Genomic DNA, 16709 nt, shown 5'->3' on the forward strand with positions numbered 1-16709 from the left:
TGCAACCAGAAGGGGGAGAACAGGAAGGAGAAAGGAAGGAGGCGCCGCCGCGATAGGAGCCCGACGACGCCTCCTGGGAGGGGATAGGGAAGGAAGGGAAGGGACGAGGAATCCCGCTCCGTCACAGAGGCGGGCGGGTCCTACCATCAGCGAAACCAGGCAAAGCCAATAATGTTCTAACGATCTCGGAGGATCATTCTATGAGGAAGAAGGATCCAACGATCAAATCGTTAGATCGTAAAGTTATACAATAGCCCTTTCAACCGTTATAGAAGAATTGACCTAAACACTACGAGAACTGGACCTTTTCGTTCGAACGTTAAGTTACACAATCGGCCTCCATTTCCATCGGGCCATCGATCTTTCCTCGAGAAATTAAGCATTCATTTGTAGATCCTACAACTCTCCGAATGCGGTAATTTTCATTCGGAAACAGAGAATAAACCTCTGGCGACAGTTTCGCCGGTGTTGCAATCGGCTTCTTCCGGTCAGTGAAGCGAGTGCGAAGAATTTGTCCCGCCGTATACACCTCATCCGCTGGGCTCTTCGTGATTGGTTGCTGCATTCCCGTAGTTCCCGCGCAAAACTCACTTCCATGCGTCAAATGCAGCGCCAGCGAAACTGTTGACGGAGAAATTGAAGACGCGCACTGAGTAAATCCCGAAAGCAACGGCACTATATCATCCCGCGGAAGCCTACACAAGGATGTCATCCAAAAAACTTTTTCATATTCTACATAAATATCATCCATCACAGGGTGGGGACAGCAATAAATAATCACTTGGTTAGAGCACCATCAGTGAATGCGTAGCTATAGTTAGGCGTAACTTTGATTCCATGAACCATCACTGCCGTCTTAATACTTTTAGTTCACATTTCAGTTGCCCCCGTTGTTGATGCTACACCATGACAACTGTAGAGCATTTAATTTTGAGTCCACTAGTGGCTTTTGTGGAAGTCGCGTTGTAAACTACTTCCAGTGGCCCTGCTTCGACCGATATCACTGGCTGAAGTTACACGGCGCACAGTGACAGCCAGCAGCCATCTTGTGGATGATGCCTTCCCTACTCTTCACTCGTGTCAGTGTGTCCTGAAAAATAGATCAGAAAATCCTTTTTATTGCTTGAACTATTAATACTGCGTATATTTACAATAGTTAATATTTTTAATAAGTAAATTGAGATATTACAGTACTTGCGGAAAAACCTCCTTTTTTTTGTACAAAATTATGAAATTCCGTTTGCAGAGGTGAATCGCAATAAAATATAAACATTTTTGTACTGCTTACTGCTTCTAACGGCGATTGTTTACTTACGTGTCGACAGAACGTGAAAGTGATGCTGGTGATATTAAATTGATAACTATATTTTACATATAAAAATAAAATATTATTCAGCTTGGATAATGTATGCTCAAATAATCAAAAGATATTAGCGGCCTTTGAAAAAAAATTCCAGAAACATTTCATGCACACATACATTGGCAAAAAATGGTAAAAATTAAAAAAATTGGAAATAAGTTCTTATACAACCGAAACTTAATGGAAGTATGATCAGAGCGAAATGAGGAAAACGGTAAAATTCCATTTATAGTAGCATGCCTATATTTAACTGTTTAATGGAAGCAGATACGGCCGCTACAGTGCCTAAAACCACTGCAATAATATGCAGTAACTGTGGCGTAACAATGGGGGCAAAGAATGAGGGGATAGACCCCCCAAAGCCTCAGAGAAATAAAAAACATATTTATAACTATTTTCTAGTTTCGATGCATAACATCTGCATCTGTTTAAAGTTAAAATTTTAAGTGCCTAAATAATGTAAATTGTATTTCCAGGCATGTCACTTTTGAAAAATTTTCCCGGACATCGTTGCTTGGGGGGAGGGGTTGCCACCCCAGGCCATTCCATCCCCCCAAAGCATGTTCCTAGTTTCACCACTGCAGTAACATAATGTTGCCTGAAAATCATGAGGACTTGCTCATTTTACAGATACAATTTCTTGTAAAATTCGATTTGATGAAAGCTTAACTTCATTAAAAACATTCTATTGGTGAATTTTCATCGAGAGATGGATTTCACATCACTTAATTAAATGCAAGCCTTTTCCCTTTTTAGTGTATTGGCAAAAAAATTAAAAATTAGGAATTTTACCGGCGTAGGTATGTAGATGAATTCCTGAGGGGTTCGAAGCCGGGTCGAGATCTCCATTGCTGTCGACGTTTCAGAGTCATGAGGTAACAATAGAGATCCTGATCCGGCAGCAACTCATCAACAAAACATCTGACTAGGCACCCCTCATACCTCCCAAGCGTCCGCCGAAGCAAATTTCAGCAGTGTATCGTTATGCTAGCCCTTATCGCTTACCACACTGTCCATAGCCGTCTTCCCAGCCACGTGCTCTTCACTAAATCCGCTCCCTTCTCGGCGATCATGAGCGCGGGTGCGTGAGTGTTTCCGCTCGTCACCACGGGCATCACGGAGGCGTCCATGACGCGCAATCCCGCGACTCCGTGCACCCTCAGCTGCGAATCGACGACCGCACCGTTGGCTGGGTCCTTGCCCATCTTGCAGGAGCCCACTTGGTGATTCTCGGCTCCCGTCTGGGACCGCACCGCGCACCTCCAGTACTCGTCGCTGCCGAACGTCATGCCCTCGCACCCGGGTGCCGGGGTTTCGTCCAGCTCCAGTCCGTAGGCCTGAAGGGCGCCGGTCTTTGCCAGTCGGATGGCGATCTTCACGCCGTCCACCAGCCGCTCCACGTCCTCCGGATGCGTGAGGTAGCGCGGCTGGATGGCGGGGCTGTCCTTGGGATTGGAGGAGCGCAGCGTGAGGTGGCCGCGGCTCTTGGGATGCACGACGCACGGGATGAACTGCACGGCCCGCCTCTTAGCTCCCTCTTCCTTCTCACCAACCTGGCCCGTGCGGGCGCAGTTGGCCAGGTAGCCACCGAAGAAGTACTGCAGGTCGGGGTTGTCTCCTTTCGGGTCTGGCGAGAGCCGGGAGTGCAAGAAAGCCGTGGTGGCGGACACGCCGGTGCCAGACATGAGGCCGTCTCGGAACAGCAGGTACTCCATCGCAGTGGCCCAGTTGAGGGACGTGGTCGCGCTCTCGTTCACGAAGAAGTTGACGAAGAAGGCCACGTGGTTGTGCAAGTTGCGCCCCACGCCCGGCAGGTGGTGCACGGGAGCCACGCCAACTCGACGCAGATCATCCTCCGGCCCCACGCCGGACAAGAGAAGGATCTGGGGCGAATTGACGGTGCCTCCACTCAGCACCACCTCCTTGCGGGCGTATGCTCGCTCCGTCCGGTTCTCGGGGTTGTTCTTGAGGCGCATGAACTCCACGCCGTAGGCACGCTTGGTGGTCGCGTTGATGAGCACGCGCGTGGCCAGCGTGTCGAGCAGGATGTCTAGGTTGGGTCGCGCGCGAGCGGGCCTCAGAAAGGCCCTGGCAGAGCTGAAGCGGGACCCGTTACGTGCGGTGCTCTGTGCGATGGCGAAGCCGGTCCTCGCCCGTCCGTTGAGGTCCTCCAGCACCTCGTAACCTAGTTCACGTCCGCCGGCGAGGATGGCGCGGGACATCGGAGGGTGGTACGGGAAGCGACCGACTGGCAAGGGCCCGCCCCGGGCGTGGAACCCACGATCCATCTCGTGCAGCTCTAGGTTGTCCTCGGACTTGAGGAAGTAGGGCAGGACGTCGTGGTAGGTCCACCCGGGGTTGCCCTGGGCTGCCCAACCATCAAAGTCCTGTCGGCTCCCTCTTATGTACCTGGGAAACGACGATAAGAAAGATTCTTTAGGGTGAAGTAAAAGTATGCATCAATGGCTGTAACTACGCGCCGATGAGAAACCTTAGACCCTCGATTGAGGAATTTTTATGGAGAAATTGTTTGAAAATTTAAAAACGAATATCTTATATTCATTCTCAATGTATTAGTGTGAGTAAAAAATAATTTATTTTTGTCAATTTTATCGTAACTGTGAGAGATTTGACAGAAATGGACTATTCAAAGCCATATTTTAGGCAGCCTATGTGCTGCGTGACCTCGTGGCGCTGAGTTGGGCAGTAGGCCGTTCGCGTCTCCTTCGTGGTCGCCGCGGGCAGAGAAAATAATTCATGATCCATGCTTCTTTCATCGAGTACCTACGTTACTAATGCACATTAAAGAAAAAATTCAGAGGAACAACGATGGCGACAGAAATATTTGAAATGGATGTAGAACATGTCTTTAGGTATCGTCCGTGACTACAAGTTCAGAGATAGTTTATACACCGAATACAATACAATAGTTTATACTAACTTTTCTGAGAGCCGTAACGCGAGGAAATCCATTGGGAATCACAGTAAGCATATATTTTTAGATTTTCAATTCCACTCCCCATAAAAGGTCTTTGAGGGAGTGTCCAAGGGTTGATCTCGACTTAGAACTCCGAAAAATGTTGAGCCTCATTCTGAATTCGCCCCACCGCTTGTTTTTTCTTGATGACCAAAGTTTCCCATAAAAATTAATTTATTCCGATCCTCTCATTTTTCATCTTAAATAATGACCTATGTAGCTAATTCAGCGATTGAAGCCGAAGTTTGGTTAGGGATAGGTGAGGGTAGAGCTCGATCCATACGCTACTGGCGCGTGAATGTCACACATTCTGGCAGTTCATATCTCTACGTCATCTCGCACTCTGAGGATCTTATGTTAGGTGGTGCCCGTAGGCTACACCCGGTATTTAACCCCGGAACTCCTCCGTTCAGCAGCCAAGCGCTCTACCTAATAAGACCACCACTCTCCCCCTTACAGTGCACGACTTCCTCCTTTTACTTTAACGCACCCCACCACGCTTCTTTAGCTTTTATTGTTTTAGCCTCACATTTTTAAAACTGGATGGCAGATGGCGGTTGGGAGCAATCCGATGCAGAGTCCTCTGGATGGCAGTTCTCTACACTACTCCCTCATAGGGTAGTGTATATCAACTTATATTAACTTTGTAGTGTATTATCAACAATCCAGAGGACTCTGATCCGATGCTACTGTGATTGTTGAATAGCACGGCAGCTTATGGCGGGGATTTTTGGTTGGCAGAGAAATTTAGCAATATCTTGGTGATATAAGGGTAAAACGTCTTGTTAAAATCACTGGATGCTCTACGGGCTCTATGGAGCTGCAAAGAAAAAGGATGAAATTTCCGGAGTGAAGACTGAAGTTTGTTCAAGACTAATACAAGTACCTCGTGGTATTCGACGCTTACCGCATGGTAACACATTATCTTCGTTTGTGATATTTTAATGTATCCATAGCTTTAATTTTATTTATTGGGGCATAATTTTATAGCAATTATGTACCTGATGTGTAGGTGGTTGATTTTAACTAATTTGTGCGAGCATAGCGAATTTTTACCCAAGTGCGACGCGACACGACACGACATTTCCCACATTTTTTATACTCTATATCCGTTATATCACATGCAATCAATATTATTGCGTATCTGAGACAGCCATAATTTACGCGTTAGTAGACCGTATCTATCTTCAGCTGGAAGTGAAAATATTACGAAACTCGGGAAGTTTACATAAAATTTGCTTGTTACTAGCCTAACATGGACTGGTGGCGCTGCGACGCGGCCGGATTTAGCAAATGTATCACGGCGAGGAAAGGAGTCTGCCATCATTAATTTTTTTTTAAATATTCACGTTCACTCACATCATTCCGTTGATGACGCTGGTGCCGCCGAGCACTTTGCCTCGCGGCCAACCGCAGCGCCGCCCTGGCGACGACAGGCACGCCATCTCCTGCGGCTCCGTCTGGAAGTTCCAGTCGATGTCCGTGCCGAACCAGTTGAGGAACATGGAGGGCACTTGCGTCGCCGTGGGCTCGTCCCCTCCCGCCTCTATCAACAGCACCCGCCAGTACGGCACCTCGGAGAGGCGAGCGGCCACGGCCGCACCCGCCGAACCACCTCCGACCACTATGAAGTCGTAGGGAGCGGGGTCAGCGGAGGGTCGCGTGGCCGGTCGGCCGCAGGGGTCCTCGAGGTCACACTGCGACCTCAGGAACACCTCCAAGAGACCCATGAAGAGCATGGCGGGGGCGCCACCGCACGTGCTGGCCAGAGAGGGCGCCGAAGACGCCGGCAGGGCGCAGTCGCATCCTGCTCCTGCTACCATCTGTGGACGGAGAGAGAAAAGAGTGATGACCTTACTACATGGTACACTATATGATAGTCACAAAGAAATCAATATTCGAGGAGGATGGGGTTGGTGTGGTGGCTAGAGTGTTGGCTTCCCACCCAGCGGGCGCGGGTTCAAATCCCGGCAGTGGCAGAGAATTTTCAGAGAAGCATGATCCATGCTTGAATGTTGTGTGGAGGACATTTCAAGCGCATCACTCCGTCCGTCGGATGGGACGTTATGCTGTCGTCCCCTTGGCGCCTTTCGTTTAGTTCAGGCTAACGTCGACGCCGGGTTTCTCTCCACCCTTCCTTCCATTCCCTTCCCTCATGGCACAAATGACCTCAGCTGTCGGTCGCCTCCTCCAAATACCATACCAATCAATATTCGATGTTTAACCGGGGAAATCAGCCTTAAAAAGATTTTAAATATAATTTTGGCAAATTTTCAATGCAATATAATTTCTGTGATTGCTTTAACTGTGGAGTTCGCCCAAAGTCGAACCACGTGACGTTACTTCCAAAATCTGGGGAAATTAAAGTGTTCCTAGCATACCCTAATGGGTATTGGAAATCTAACTATGACAATTTTCATGTTATTTGGGCTGATAATATTAGGATATAATAAATATAAAAATTGTCATATTTATCAAGCAATAAAAACTGATAGAACATGAGGCCATTTATACTATTGTATCCAATATGTAATTGCTATGCTCTTCAGAAGCAAGTGGATCGGAATGTTTTCCATTTGACGAAAGTTATCCTTTCTTCATTGAAGGTCAAGTTTCGAAAAAATATATATTTTTGCAAAAAAATTAGTTTTTACCTCAAAGAGAGAATTTTGAAATGCTTTTTTGTCCAAGAATTTTAAACCATCTTGGAGGATAGGCAACAACTTCAACAATACCGTACCTGAAAAACGTTCAATAATTCTGCTTGTTGTATCCAAAAAGCTAATAAAAAATGTAAAGGCAATACATTTTTCTAATAACTTCAGGCTTTGCTTTGTGAAATCTCTCCATATTGGAAATAAAGAAATAAAAAATTTGCAAAGTTTTATTTCTTTATTTCCAATACATTTTTCGATTAAGTGACATAATAGTCTCAATTGTGAGTCAAATTAATTTAATTTTATTAATGAAAGACTGATTTTTTTTCGTTAAAACTCACATTATCCTAAATCTATCACCAATGAGGCAAGGGTTAACGTTATCATAGTAAATGGTAAACACCTAACTACAATGGATAAAAAATAATTTCCAATAAATGAAAAACCAATATTTACATTATAATCCATGTGCAATATTTGAATTATTTTATTTTGAGTTGACTGCTGTACTTCGTCGTAGCGGTTGACGGCATTTCTCCGCATTGTTGGTCCATATCGCAATAATGATTCCACCAATGATTTCTTAACACCTTTGTGGCACTTGGGGCAATCTTATATAAATGGTTGATAAATTTCCCTAACTTACTATTTAAGTACCTTAATTATACTTTTGTCGAAATTAAAGGTTTGATCAATAACTAAACCCAGATACTCACACGATGTAACTTTTTCATGAGGCATACAATTACGAGAGGGTTTAATGCAATTATTGTGTAGACAATTATGGCATGCAGATAGAATTAATGGGAAGTGAACTAAATTCCTCTGTTAGAAATTTGTAATACCTTCGATTTATTGTGCTTTACTAACACGTCATGATCATGAGACCGAATGGCCAGGTTGTTTAAATCTATCGTGTGCATTTGCTTGCATCAATTAAATTTATATGATTTGTTATCAAAACCACATAATCCACCTAAAGCAAAATGTTACTATGCTAAATGGGTACAGAAATCCTGTTTACATGAATGATAAATAATATGGGACCCAAAATGGACCCTTGGGGTACACTCATTTAATATTTTTGATGACAATTAGCGAATTATTATATTTAAGTGACATTTCTCTATTTGATAAGTAACTTTTGAATCAGTTCCATACCATACCTCTAATTCATATGCTCTTAAGGTCTTTTAATTTGTTCAAAGTATACCGGGACTAGCCGCGGTGATAACTTTTACGGGAGTCACCCGAAATGCACAATCGTGCGAAAGATCCACAGAGAAAAAATCATTCGCCGGTCATCCCGGTCAAGGCGAATGATTTTTTCTCTGAGGATCTTTCGCATGTCTTTTAATTACATTTGACGATTGACTAATTTGATTATATGCTTTTTTATAATCTTTGAAGAAAAAAATCACATATTTTTTCTTATCCATACTCGAGTTCACTATTCCTGAATTGTTTTCCAAAGCATTGAGTTGGATTATTAGTAGCCTTGAGCGAAGCGCAGGAAACGCGAATACAATGGTATTCCCATGGGGAGAGGTTAATAAAGTTCAACTTTTCTATCTTTCCGCGCGACTCATTTTATGTACCTATTCATTTCATGTGAAATATTTAAGCTCGAGGGAAATATCTGGCTATACTTAGCCGGAACTTTAGACATTTATCACCAGAAAACAATAAAACTTTTCAACGCTTCCTACAGTATTCTTATGGCATTGTTCAAGATACATAATGTATGTTCGCACGTCCTATTGTATGGGGCACGGATTATTTTATTCTCAACATCAATGTATTTTTATATCACAGGGAAAAAAAAGAACTTGTAAAATGGCAAATAAAAACATTCCGATCAATGTGCTAGAAGAAGGTGCTAGGATGTTGGATGAAATAGTATAAAACGCTTTATGAGACATCATCCGCTTAATTAATATAGATAATATATATCCGCTTTATTTGTATAGAAATTTGCAGTAATAAACAAATATTAGAGGGCCAAAGAGTGTTACATAAGAAAATCATCATGGGCAGAATACCAATCCACTTTGGGATGTGCAAGGCTTGTATAAATTTCCTCACTTTCAGGATGTGATGTCATGTTGTTCGAATTTGGGCGAGCAAAACAAGACGTAGTACCACTGGAAAAAGCTTAAGGCGCACTTTGGAGCTGCACTGGCATTACTAAAGAGACATGGCGTAGACGAACCATACGCATGGCCACATTATTTGTTCTGAAAATATTATTTTGTCAGTCTGAACAGTAAATAAACGTTAGAAATGATTTTTTATATGGATAATACCCATTCGTTTAAATATCCTCTCATTGAAAACTTAGCACCTTATTTTTGACTCATATATTTACTTGGTGTGTGCGTAGATTGCAAAACGTTCGACGAAAAATAATATGTTGTTTCGATTGAATTTAATTCATTTGTTTATGTTCAAGCCCGGGTGATAATTTCAAATAGTGTTCCAAAATTAAAATGGAGATAGCCTATTTTAGTATTTCTGTTTTAATTCAGTTGAACGTACTTCATCAAAATTGAACCTCCGCCCGAACTTCAGCCTCCATCCCGCTGACGAATAAACTACTTCAACATTCCTATCGAAGTGATTCTCTTAGCAACAATTAAACATGCAAGAAAATTACATAAATACAAATCACCATTTATATCTAGAAATCTATTCATACCTTTCACCAAAACGCAGCGCTAAGCGATTTGACCTGGTTTATAGTTTGTAGACGGCCGCATTGCTGTACGAGCGCTTCGATCGTACGTATGTGCGTTCCGGTTTGGTAATATTACACCCCGTATTTAAGTTAGTACATGGTGTACATTAAGGTGTACGTTTCCTAGACTGGAATTCGGCCACAGTATCCCCATACGGACGTACACAATAAAGACATACTAATTTCAAGCATATGACAATCGAAATGCGGATGTTTCGGCTTGTTTATCTTGGTGTCCTCGGATCATTATCACTCTTGATTCTAAGAGTGCGTTTAAATTACCGCACCGGTGAGTACAGTGGCTTAACCCAACCAGCCAGTTTACGTAAACAATAATTTATAGCTCATATGCTTGCGTTGTCGGTTTTAAGAGTGCTTTGTGTTAAATAGGATAATTAAATATACTTTACTAATTGAGCAATAAAAAAATTGCAAAAAATGAAGAGACATGTGTAAACTTCGGTCAAATAAATATTTTTATAAAATGTCAATCTATTGTTATTAATTGATTTTTTATCTATGTCTTTTTATGATTTTTATACCACACTGGTATTTCTTTCCTGTAATTTTCTTTTACCTTTTTTCTAGTTGGGTTCGCAAATGCGGAATTCAATGAGCCGCTTAATTAAGTGGTAATTTGTATAGAAATTTACGGTACTAAACAAATATTAGTGGGTTAAATAGCGTTGCGTAAGAAAATCATCATACGCAGAATACCAATCCTTGCATTTATCGTATGATCGTGTATTTATTTTTCCGTTTTCCATTAAAAAAATATATATATTCACACGCTTAAAATAGCTAATAGATGCCTAAAATATTTACATTCATACGAACACACATAATGTATCTTGAACACTGCCATGATAACACTTCAGCAAGCGTTGAAAATCTTTATTGAATCCTGGAAATAAATACCTAAAATTCCGTCTTAAGTAATGTCAGTTATTTCCTCAGAGCTTAAATATATTGAAATGAAATGAATAGACATATAAAATGAGTTGCACGGCAAGACAGAAGAGTTAAACTTTATTGACTAAACTTCCTTTGGGAATACCACTGGAAGCGCGTTTCTTCCTTGCGCTTCGCGATTCAGCTTCGTGAATTTGCCGAAACAGTGTGTAAGTAGTTGGGATACTCTATACCACGTAAATGTATATGTATATCGATGATCCGCATCTCCGTTTCGCAATGCCTGCTCATCGTGTCCTTCCCGATGCACTCTCTCTGGCGAAAATCGTGCGCACGACGCGTCGTGGCTTCTTTCACCTGGGAAACCCGTTTCCCTTGCATCACTCTCCCGACTCTCCCGACCTGAGCCCAGATGAGCTGTGGAAGCATCGATCACATCACCAAAGCGATATTTCTCCTCTCAAAGAGCTTCCCAATCCAGATGATGATCGCTCGGTCGCAAACATCCTGGGAAGGGTATCTTCATCATCATCACTCAACGATCCGATGATTGGTTTGACGAAGGATCTCCTCTCCGCTCAGCTACCTGCTAATCTATCCAAACCCACGTATTTTACTATCGCTCGTGCATCCATTAATAATAACTAGTCCCTCATAAATTAAAATGAACAATTCGCGAAAGTTGATGGCCGCTACGGATAATTCCGTGACGTCATTTACAAGTTCCCGGTCCAGTTCGCGTTAATTGGCTGAAAAAAGTCGCTCACCAGAGTATACCAACCTTTCCTTGACCCAATACTTGGCCTTCGCGAAGACGAGACGAGAATCGTAAAGACGCACGTAAAGAAATGAAAAGTTGTTGGCCCAACATTCCAGTATCAGAATTCAAACACGTGCGGATGCATTTTTTATGCGGAAAACTCACTAAATACCTGATAATAATTATCGCCATCATTGGTTAATCCTTATATTGATTTTAGGCAGCTCTTCACACTCTTCTCCTATCTGATAACTTCTTCAAATTTACATATTTCTTCTCCTTCCAAGCCTTCATTACCTGTTCCATGCATGTCATTCCTTTCCGTTCTCGTCATCCAAATACCATGCATTCGTGCACATTGTAGGATTCAGACACGCGAACCACTTAAAACTAAATAGCTGCTGCTAGTTTCATCATCTCGGATCAGCAATCTTAAGACTGAATTGAAAGGTAATTGCACTATTCCATAAAAACATGAGAGATATTCCATTCAGAACGTACAGAAATATTCACAGTTTTATATTCAGACACCAATTAAAACTAAATAGCTGCTGCTAGTTTCATCATCTCGGATCAGCAATCATAGGGCTGATTAGAAAGATAATAGCACTATTCCCCAACAACATGAGAGATATTCCATTCAGGATGTATAGAAATATTCACAGTTTTATAAAATAACTGAAAATTAAAGATTCAATGAAGAGGCGAAGTGAACACTGGTGACACACGATTTTAAAAATGCAGTCGTCGTTAAACCTCACTTTACCAATGTGATCCCAAGCCGTGTAACTAATTTTTTTATACTTACGGGTAACATTTGCAACGTCGCAATTTATATATAAAAAATATAAAATCCGAGGATGGTGCGCAGATTTTATATGAAGTTTAAATGAGTAGTTTTTTTTCGAAAATAAATCCGGAGAAACAAAGATTTTGAGGGTTACCCTAAAACATAAGTTGTCAATTTAAACACCGCCTTAAACATACTAAAGGATACTTCTGCATGACCGAAGATCGGTGGGAACAAATTGTGGAGAAGTGTTAATACCTTTCATTTCAATGAGTCGAATTTCCACTAAGTATATCACGCCTGAATCCGTTGAACTTAATCATATTATAAGTATGTGACGCACTCCGCTCTTGTATCTGCTAAACTCTTCATATTTACGTCGTACTTCCCTTTTAAATACTCTGTAACCCGTCCCACGTAACTCATTGCGGGGCCCGTCCAATAGGGTGGTTTCCTATTATTTTTTTATTGCCTAAATTGAAAGACTATTACTCCTGGATTACGAATTTCACACTTTTAGATTTTTAAATGACGATATTTATTTTTCGCGATTAAATGAAAAGTGAAAAATTTCAAGCGCGCGAAAACGCGACTGTTAAGTAGGAATGATGGGAAAAGTCCGTGTGACGTATTTCTGGTTCCAGCTGTCGGCGTGTGAGGTGACCTTGGAGCGAGGCTTTGAGCGCTGATGCGACGCAGGATGCTAGCTGGTAGCGCTTGGCTTAAATAAAGATTATTTATACCTTATCAAACGAAGAAAACTTTCCGACTTTAGCCAGTTTTAATAGGTGATTATTAAGGCATTTTAAGATATAAGACTATTAACATGTTTCCCTGAGCTCTGTGCCTCATGCATGCATTGGTAATCTCAGACGATGTAAAACTCCTACCTACTCGTATAGAAACTAGGTCCCTGTGACGTCACGTGGAGTGGCATCGCATGGGCGCCAATCTGGCCTTTTTCAAATGAGGATAAAATTGACCCTTGCCATTCGTCTAAACCGGTATTTCGAAAAGCAAATAATTAGTATGTAATGAATACACTAATGGTGGGTAACGAATCGCAATCAATGCCTTTCGTTTTCTTTGACGAAGGAAACTACCCTATTGCCCCCGACGATAGTCTTCATAAGGCCGTCATAACTCATTATGTGGCCGATAAGGTTGTTCCATCTTCTACCCAGATTTTTTTTGGAGACTTCTCTTTTCTCCCACTCTTAGTACTTCCTCATTACTCTCTCGGTTGATCCATATCATTCACATAATTCTTATGTGGCACGACATTTCGAATGATTCGACTCTTTTTTTCTCTGCTGTTGCCAACATCCAAGCCTCGCTTTCATACAGAAAATTGCCCTTTATGAAGCAATTCATGAATAATTTCCCAACTCCTGTGATTGCATTGTCAAATTTGGGTAGATGATTACTTACTTAGAATACTCTCTGTGCTATTCTACAGACTTCTTTCCTGCTTCTTCTATCGCTGACTTCTTTGTTAATTAGGCAGTAAATTTCTTTCATTTTTTAAGCTTTTGTTTACTTAATTTAATATTTATCCTGGCATCTTCTATTTTAATGTATACTGATACTTTATTTTTTATATTTTTATTGAATTTCAGATGGTATATGGCTAGTTTGCATTCTATGGTTATCAGGGTCTTCGTATAATCGTTCTGTTATATCATCAGTAATTCAAAGGCCACATTGTGAGTCATAATTTCAACTAAAATGAGAATTAATTCTTTCCAGGTAAATTATCATCGTGAAGACTTCTCGGGAATCTCACTAGATCTTTCCAGCCAAGAAAAATTGATTTGATTGTTGTCATTTTTTAATAGCTGCATCTCAACGTTTTTGTTTAGCAAAACTTAGTAACGGACGAGTCGTCCTATGAAACGTCGGTGATATCCAACGATTCAAACCGGAGGAAATCCCGAGAAGACTTCATGAAAATAATAGCAACCACTTCCCATTAAGGTCGCCATTCAACTGTTTCGTCTCTGTGTCCACCGTTCTTCAATCATGTTGAAATATTCTTTTATTATCTAAAGCGGTGAGGAAAATGACATCTTGAATTTTATGGCAGCCGCCAAAAGATTTCTTACTCCTTGATTTATTTCTGAAAAAACTACTCATTTTTACTTCATATATTATTTGCATACTATCCTCGGTTTATTAAATAATTTTTGTCACAATTTTCGACACTGAAAATATTCCCCGTGATTGTAAAAAGGAGATTAAGGGGCGGTGATCACATTGGAGAGAGAGGTTTAACGACTACATATTTAAAATCGCGTCTTGAAAGTGTTTGTTTCTTCTCTTTATTGAATAACTATTTTTAAGTTTTTGCATAAAATTTTCAATATTGCTAAACATTCTGAATGGAATATTTCTCACTCACACTAAATGTCAATGTGTGATTAGACTGCGGCTAATTACAATAATATTTATCTCTACTATATACGATTTCATGGTATAATACTGTCGCAAGAAGCATAAAACATAGTATAAATAAAAAGAAGAATTTAAGCTGCTTATAAGGGATTCTGTATTCTTAAAGGTATCCTGAAGTTCCGGAATGTGTCGAGACAATTTATAATAAGACTGTGCAAGCCACTAATACTCCTTGTAGTTCATTATGATACTTCAACCGTAGATTCGTTATTTGAGTAAGATGGTAAATTTGTTACCAAAAATATTGACAGAGCTAACACGTTAAATTCCCACTTCGAAAGTGTATACTCTACTATCGATGCTGAATTTAATTTAGAAATCCCATGTACTGAGAAACCGATGGAAGAAATCTCTATACAACGCGATGGATAATTAAACAACTTCAATCGATAAATAATAGTAAATCCCCAGGTTCGGAGGGAATACCTACCCGCTGGTATCCTCAAGAAGTTAGCTCCAAAGATCGCACCTTACTTAGGGACAATATTTAAGAAGTCACTATTTGAAGGAAAGTTACCGCTTGACTGGAAAATTGCAAGCGTTACACCGATATTCAAAAAGGGAAAAAGACATGACCCAGGCAACAATCGTCCAATATCATTAACATCGATTATAGGCGAGATACTTTATCATATTGTCGTTAGCAATACCTATCATGACTTTCTTGGACAGTCGTAACTTCTTCCATGGCTGTCAGCACGGATTCCGAAAAGGTAGATCATGCGAAACACAGATCGCGCTCTTTCTTCACGACGCTCTCCAATCCGGAGAATCGAAAAGACAACTTGATGCATTATTTATAGATTTTAAGAAAGCTTACGACACAGTACCTCTCAATAAACTTTTATACAAATTATAGTCATGCGAATTAAGCGAAACAGTGGTAAACTGGCCTCGCGACTTGAATGATCGTAAACAAAAAGTAGTGCTTGACGGAATCAGCTCCGATGTAGTTAAAATGACATGAGTTGTTCCACAATATATTCCATATTAATTACTTTTCATTCTGAAAAAAAGTTTCCATCTCACTTAGGGAATACCGGTCACACAACTGCGGTAGTGACTCATAGATAAACTAGATAACTGAAAAGTTTTGTTCCAAAGTGATGCCTAAATTGTTGTTAAAGGTCACGTATTTAGTGAAAGTGTGGTTATCACTCGAAGTGTCCGTCCGAATCACACGCATCGATGACTTCCACGAAAGTGTCGAAACACGCGCGAGGGCGTCGGCGCACGCCTTGAACTACTGACGCTCTGGTTTGACAGCACTCTTCCACTTAGAGGGCACCTGCTGTCCTTTGAATCAACCAATGAAACGAGTTTCGCGACTTTCGAGACAGATTATCACGATGGAATCCAAGTGCTGGGTTGGATATGACTCGGGAGTTAAATGTCCTCCAAACGCTTCAGCACAACTCTTCGCTTCGTGCTCATTTTGTTGACCTAAATTTATTATTATTCCTTCCTACTTGGCTCCATGTTTTTATTCCAGATATTTTTACGTGGGCATGTAATAAATGAGCAACATGAAAACTGTACATACTGCTCACTTACTGCATTGTACATACTGCATATGCGGGAGAGTATTTAGCGAATAAATATACATACTTACAGTAGATTCCGTTTAATGGGTCCAATGGTTACTTGGGGCAGCCGCTTAATTGGGGCAGATCTTGAAGAACAGAACCCAATAGAGGAATATCTCAGAGTATTCTCCGCTTAATTGGGATAGCATGCCGCTTTATTGGACCATGAGTCGGCGACATAGACTCTATACTCGCGACCAAATTAAAATTTTTTGTTTTCAGAATATTATTTTTTATATTTTCCTCCTTTGATTTTTTTTTATTTTTCACAATGTTCCTATTCTTGCCCTATTTTGAAATCTCTTGTTGTTATACTATCCGCAAGAGGATAGGACTTTTCTTTAATAGGACTTAGTAAAAGACATTCATTCAGCGTCGCCCGAGGCTGTGAAAAATGTTTTTAAATGAATTGTTTTAATTCTTAAAAATCATAATAAATTAACTATACTCGCTGATTTATTAATAAAGTTAATAGT

At 41.0% G+C, this 16709-nt stretch overlaps 1 protein-coding gene across 1 annotated transcript in view; it reads right to left on the minus strand.

Moving 5' to 3' along the window:
• Positions 1-224: 224 nt before the first annotated feature.
• Positions 225-16709, minus strand: part of LOC124155463 (glucose dehydrogenase [FAD, quinone]) — a 52380-nt gene continuing 35895 nt past the window's right edge. The window contains exons 2-4 of the mRNA XM_046529294.1: positions 5697-6160; positions 2366-3769; positions 225-1090 (exon numbers count right to left, since the gene is read on the minus strand). Of these exons, the coding sequence (XP_046385250.1) occupies positions 1081-1090; positions 2366-3769; positions 5697-6160 (1878 nt within the window). The 3' untranslated portion in view covers positions 225-1080. The remainder of the gene's footprint in view (positions 1091-2365; positions 3770-5696; positions 6161-16709) is intronic.

The sequence above is a fragment of the Ischnura elegans genome, chromosome 3, assembly GCF_921293095.1.
Source record: "Ischnura elegans chromosome 3, ioIscEleg1.1, whole genome shotgun sequence".
Classification (NCBI taxonomy): Eukaryota; Metazoa; Arthropoda; class Insecta; order Odonata; family Coenagrionidae; genus Ischnura; species Ischnura elegans.